Genomic DNA, 6726 nt, shown 5'->3' on the forward strand with positions numbered 1-6726 from the left:
CTGACCACTGGCTGACCCCCAGTTGACCTCTGACCTCTGGCTGACCCCCAGCTGACCTCCAGTCCTCTGACAGCTGACCCCCAGCTGACCTCCCGTCCTCTGACAGCTGACCAGTGTACTTCACTCATCCCCAGTCTTCAGTGGCAGCTGTTCAGGCTGTTTTACCTGAAACCTGGGCTGTGCTCTCATTGGTCTGAATGTGGAACCTCAGATAAAACCAGTTCAGTTTATTTGTGTGTTTGGATTCAGATTTGGTTTTAATTTATTCTGTCACTCACTGGACTGTAAAACTAACTAACACTAGAGCGGCTGATGATTATGCAGAACATTTGCAGATAAATAATGTCAGAATAATACTTTGTCTTAATAAACAATCTGCATAAACACCCCATCCACGGGGGGCGCTGTTGCTACGTGATGTCAGAACTCAGAACTGGGAGAACATGGATCTGGTTTGAGTTCAGGGTGGAAGTCCCAGGTTTGACTGAACATTCCAGCAGAAGGATGGAAAAACAGGAGTTATGGGTGGACTGGAACGCAGCATTAGCTTCATTGAAAACAAATGCACATGGTCAGAGGGGGCGGGGTTAGGGGTGGAGGGGGCGGGGTTAGGGGTGGGTTTGACCACAGTGAATATGTACTTCCAGACTGTAGGGGGCACTCCATAGACAAAACTGAAACCAAACCAATGAAGAAGAGCCAAAGCGCTCACATGAGTCAGAGTTCGCGTTTATACGTTCTTCAGTTCGTGTTTAGATGCTCTTCAGTTCGTGTTTAGACGCTCTTCAGTTCGCGTTTAGACGTTCTTCAGTTCGCGTTTAGACGTTCTTCAGTTCGCGTTTAGACGTTCTTCAGTTCACGTTTAGACACTCTTCAGTTCGCGTTTAGACGTTCTTCAGTTCGCGTTTAGACGTTCTTCAGTTCACGTTTAGACACTCTTCAGTTCGCGTTTAGACGTTCTTCAGTTCGCGTTTAGACGCTCTTCAGTTCGTGTTTAGACGCTCTTGGGTTGGTGCTGGTGTCGGCTGTAGCTCCGTTCCAGCCACTGCCGTACATCCTTCAGGCTATAAAAAAAGGGCCCCTTCCCCCCCAGGTAGGTGATCTTCCTCCCTTGTACGATGCACACCCGTTCGTTGGACACTCCGTACGCCACGTTGGCGTTGTTGTCCATGCAGTCGGCCACCAGCTGACACTGCGGCGGCAGACAGAAGTGTTCGGTCAGTTTCCTGGCGGCGCCCATCCTCTCCTCCAGGTTGCGGTGCTTTCGGACATTAAAGGAGCAGGAGCCCATGGGGGGCGCCACCCAGCCGTCCGACGGGTGGGCCTCGTCGATGTACACCAACACAAAGTCGGCCACGTGGCTGAAGTCCTCCACCAGGCGGCAGAAGGCCGGCAGGTGGCTGATGAACGGGGGTCAGGTGGCCGAGCCGAAGTTGACCACCAGGGGGCGATCGGACGACTGGTAGTCCAGAAGGCGACACTCGTCCCCCATCCGAACCCGGGCACCGCACAGTACGCTGGATGTGCCGCTGCCGCTCCACCGGGAGGCGTCGGGAACCTTCACCACTTTGGAATTGGGCGCCTCACAGCCCAGTTTGACCTGCAGAGACACAGCGTCCAATAGGAGGTCAGAGGGGGCGGGGCCATCATTTCTACATGTGCATTCTGGACCAGATCTCCAAAGACACTAAACACTGAGGAACAGGAAGAAAAGAGTTCAAACTGGACTGAATTTAATACAGACATTTCAGGTTGGGCACATTTTAGTGTTACAGGAGCGTTTGGAAATGGAAATATTTTCAGAATTTAATGTGATTTTTTGCACTAGAACAAAGACAGAAATTTGAAATTGTTAATTCAAGATTTTTGGCTAAATTGAAGACTTTTTTTGGCTTAATTCAACTATTAAACTGTTAAAATTGTGTTTAATTTTCTTTAGACATTTCAGGTCCAGATCAGGTCCAGTTCAGGATCCAGATCAGGTCCAGATCCATGGATTCACAGACTGACCATGAGTTCAGGTTCCTTCTACAGTTGAACAGAACACTGGACTAATGGATGGACTGGACCTGGTTTGGTTCTGGGACTGGGACTGGGACAGTAATCCTGCCTGATCTGGACCTGATCTGGACCTGATCTGGACCTAATCTCATGGTTCATTGTGTCTCTTATCATTAATCATGAAAAAAACCCTTAAATGTTTAACATTTCAAACTAATCCAAAGTTTTCAAACATTTACACAATGAATTTGTTTGAGTGTGAAGATCCTGATTCTTTTTTATGAAAGTATTTGACTGTCCAATGGAATCAGTCATTAGTTTAATTAATTATGTAATGAAACAGAATTAGCCAAATCTGTCCAACTCTAACATCATAAACCACAGAAGCATAAAGGACTGGACAGACCAGTAGGACCAGTGTGTTCCAGACCCAGCAGACCCAGACCCAGACCCAGACCCAGACCCAGCAGAATATAGGTTTGGTCTTTTTTCTTTCATTTTCTTGGTTGTAAATACTCTGATGCAACAGTTTCTTCTGCTAAATGTCTTCATTGTTATTTTTTAGTGGAGTATCCTTTACTACGGAGCCCAGGAAGGGACATGCGAAAAAAAACAACAAAACTATTGTGTTATGACGCAATAGTTTTTCATTGGGGTTCAGTCTGGATCTGACCGTGTCAGCTCTGACACACCAGCCTGGAGGTTTAGGACGGACCTAAGACTGAAGGAGTGACTGATGGAGAAACACCTGAAGAACAAAGGTACAGTTCACCAGTTCCATTTAGTGGATGGTCTACAGGACTGAAGCACTGTCTGCTTCTGTCTGGGCACTGTGGACTAAACTGAGGCGTATACTGCATGGAGGTTTTAGAGAAGAAAGGAGGAACCCTGGAGAACCTGGGTTAGTCTGGAGTATGTTGGACTTTCTGTGTGTAAAAGTACACATGATGCTCTCCAAAATAAGAGCACAGATGCTGATGTTCAGTGACTTTTTTCCTCAGTAGTAGAATTTGAGCTGGTCTGGTTTGTGTGGTCCACTGTTCTGTGTGTGTTCTGTTTCCATGTGTGTGACGGAAGTCACATTCAAGGATGAAGAGGGAGGAGCCACGGTGAAGAACAAAGACTGTGGAGATGAAAGCAGAGACTGAAGACTGACCACACACAGATGAAGGACAGAGGAAGAACCTGATGATGAGTTCAAAGACCACACACAGACGAAGGACGGAGGAAGAACCTGATGATGAGTTCAAAGACCACACACAGATGAAGGACGGAGGAAGAACCTGATGATGAGTTCAAAGACCACACACAGACGAAGGACGGAGGAAGAACCTGATGATGAGTTCAAAGACCACACACAGATGAAGGACGGAGGAAGAACCTGATGATGAGTTCAAAGACCACACACAGACGAAGGACGGAGGAAGAACCTGATGATGAGTTCAAAGACCACACACAGAGGAAGGACGGAGGAAGAACCTGATGATGAGTTCAAAGACCACACACAGATGAAGGACGGAGGAAGAAACTGATGATGAGTTCAAAGACCACACACAGATGAAGGACGGAGGAAGAGACTGATGATGAGTTCAAAGACCACACACAGATGAAGGACGGAGGAAGAGACTGATGATGAGTTCAAAGACCACACACAGATGAAGGACGGAGGAAGAGACTGAGGATGAGTTCAAAGACCACACACAGATGAAGGACGGAGGAAGAACCTGATGATGAGTTCAAAGACCACACACAGATGAAGGACGGAGGAAGAGACTGATGATGAGTTCAAAGACCACACACAGACGAAGGACGGAGGAAGAGACTGATGATGAGTTCAAAGACCACACACAGATGAAGGACAGAGGAAGAGACTGATGATGAGTTCAAAGACCACACACAGACGAAGGACGGAGGAAGAGCCTGATGATGAGTTCAAAGACCACACACAGACGGAGGAAGAGCCTGATGATGAGTTCAAAGACCACACACAGACGAAGGACGGAGGAAGAGCCTGATGATGAGTTCAAAGACCACACACAGACGAAGGACGGAGGAAGAACCTGATGATGAGTTCAAAGACCACACACAGATGAAGGACAGAGGAAGAACCTGATGATGAGTTCAAAGACCACACACAGATGAAGGACGGAGGAAGAACCTGATGATGAGTTCAAAGACCACACACAGATGAAGGACGGAGGAAGAACCTGATGATGAGTTCAAAGACCACACACAGATGAAGGACGGAGGAAGAAACTGATGATGAGTTCAAAGACCACACACAGATGAAGGACGGAGGAAGAGACTGATGATGAGTTCAAAGACCACACACAGATGAAGGACGGAGGAAGAGACTGAGGATGAGTTCAAAGACCACACACAGATGAAGGACGGAGGAAGAACCTGATGATGAGTTCAAAGACCACACACAGATGAAGACGGAGGAAGAGACTGATGATGAGTTCAAAGACCACACACAGACGAAGGACGGAGGAAGAGACTGATGATGAGTTCAAAGACCACACACAGACGAAGGACGGAGGAAGAGCCTGATGATGAGTTCAAAGACCACACACAGACGGAGGAAGAGCCTGATGATGAGTTCAAAGACCACACACAGACGAAGGACGGAGGAAGAGCCTGATGATGAGTTCAAAGACCACACACAGACGAAGGACGGAGGAAGAACCTGATGATGAGTTCAAAGACCACACACAGACGAAGGACGGAGGAAGAACCTGATGATGAGTTCAAAGACCACACACAGACGAAGGACGGAGGAAGAGCCTGATGATAAGTTCAAAGACCACACACAGTGAACACATCCACAGAACTGCCTTTTACCACGGACAGTGAACACATCCACAGAACTGCCTTTTACCACAGACAGTGAACACATCCACAGAACTGCCTTTTACCACAGACAGTGAACACATCTCCTTGGTGTGAACAGTCTTGCATGTGCAGACTGTGTGGGTCGGAGCTGTGAACTGACACAGCTGTTTGTGCAGAACCATGAACATGAACACACTGTGCAGACACTGAACACACACATGCTCTGTGTGTGTGTGTGTGTGTGTGGGGGGGGGGGTCACGCGCACTTTTACGCACAGAAAGTCCAACATCCAACTCCCACAGGTTCTCCAGGGTTCCTCCTTCCTTCTGCAGTAGGAGCCTCAGTGTGCTCCTTCAGTCAGTCCACCTGGTCCACAGGTGGTCCACAGGTGACCACAGGTGGTCCACAGGTGGTCCACAGGTGACCACAGGTGGTCCACAGGTGACCACAGACTGTTCAGTCCTGGACACAGTCCAGCACATGGAACTGGTGAACTTCACCTGTCTTCTTCAGGTGTTTCTCCTTCAGTCTCAGGTCCATCCTAACCCTCCAGGCTGGTCTGGAACTGTGTGTTCTACATTCTCCAGCTCCAGATGGATTACTTTACTCTGGTGCCTGAGAACGTCCAGGAGCACACAGTCTGAGCTGGCACTGACTGGTGGAACTTTTCTGATCGGACAAAGAATGACAGAGTTCCGGTCCCCTGAACTGCACACGCACACGCACATGCGCAGGTGTGTCAGAGCTGACGCGGACACATCCCAGTGCCTCAGAACACAGTACTGTTTCTTTTGTGTTTGTCCCCTCCCGGGCTCCGTAGCTCCGTACTTTACAGTTTTCTTTTCTTTTTTCTTTTTTAATTAAACTTGTTAAGCTCGTGCGTTGGGGGGTGGGGGGGCGGACCCGGACCCGTGCACATGTACCTGCTTGTGCGCGTCCAGGACAAAGCTGTTCCAGATGGAGCGCAGTCCTGCTGACGTCAGCATACGGCACCACTCTCCGTTCCCTCCGGACCTGGACCTGGACCCGGACCCGGACCCGGACCCGGAGAACCTGAGCAGCGACACCAGCCGCTTCACCAGAACCACCGAGTCATAGAGAGCCAGGAAGAGACAGTTGGAGAAGAACCCAGGTAGGATCTGCAGGGTCAGCAGCAGGTCCACACTGGTGGAGCCCATGGTGTCCAGGCACAGGGGGCACAGGGGCTGCAGGGTCCTGGGTTCGGCTCTGGGGTCCAGTCTGTGGGCACAAGTTCTGGGGTTCGGTTCTGGTCTTCACATGACCACTGCACACCTGCCCTAGTCCTGGTCCTGGTCCTGGTTCTGATTCTTGTCCTGGTTCTAGTCCTGGTCCTGGTCCTGCAGCCTGGACCTGCTCATGCTTCGGACCAGGCGGATCTCTCCAGTCCTGCTGAGTTCAGGTGGGTCTGCTCATGCGCAGTGACATGAAGCCTGTGCAGCCTGGTCCCAGTCAGAGGCGCGAGCTCTGAGCTTCATATTAAATGTGGGCTCATGCTGGAAACAGTGTGACGTCACGCAGAGCTCGTGCCCTCCTTCATTTCCTTTTTCAGCGCAAAGGTCAGTGTGAAGTAGGGGAGACCGGGGACAGGTGGAACATCCGGTACAGCAGATCCACTGACACTGATACTGCCCCGCCCCCACCCCCCACGGGGACAGTCCAACTGCAGACAGGTCCACTGGTCTGTCCTGTCCCTGTACAGGGACCAGGACACACATGTCCCATTGTAACTGGACTAACTGGACTGACTGGACTAAGTGGACTGACTGGACTAACTGGACTAAGTGGACTAACTGGACTAACTGGACCAACTGGACCAACTGGACTAACTGGACCAACTGGACTAACTGGACTAAGTGGACCGACTGGAC

At 49.8% G+C, this 6726-nt stretch overlaps 1 protein-coding gene across 1 annotated transcript; it reads right to left on the reverse strand.

Moving 5' to 3' along the window:
- Positions 1–991: 991 nt before the first annotated feature.
- LOC115416904 (type II iodothyronine deiodinase-like) lies at positions 992–6016 on the reverse strand. The gene is made up of 2 exons (XM_030130776.1): positions 5761–6016; positions 992–1600 (listed from the first exon to the last, which is right to left on the reverse strand). Exons 1-2 carry the CDS (start codon positions 6013–6015, stop codon positions 995–997), a joined length of 861 nt encoding a protein of 286 aa, XP_029986636.1. The 5' UTR covers position 6016; the 3' UTR covers positions 992–994.
- Positions 6017–6726: the final 710 nt, after the last annotated feature.

This window comes from Sphaeramia orbicularis, unplaced genomic scaffold (assembly GCF_902148855.1).
Source record: "Sphaeramia orbicularis unplaced genomic scaffold, fSphaOr1.1, whole genome shotgun sequence".
Classification (NCBI taxonomy): domain Eukaryota; kingdom Metazoa; phylum Chordata; class Actinopteri; order Kurtiformes; family Apogonidae; genus Sphaeramia; species Sphaeramia orbicularis.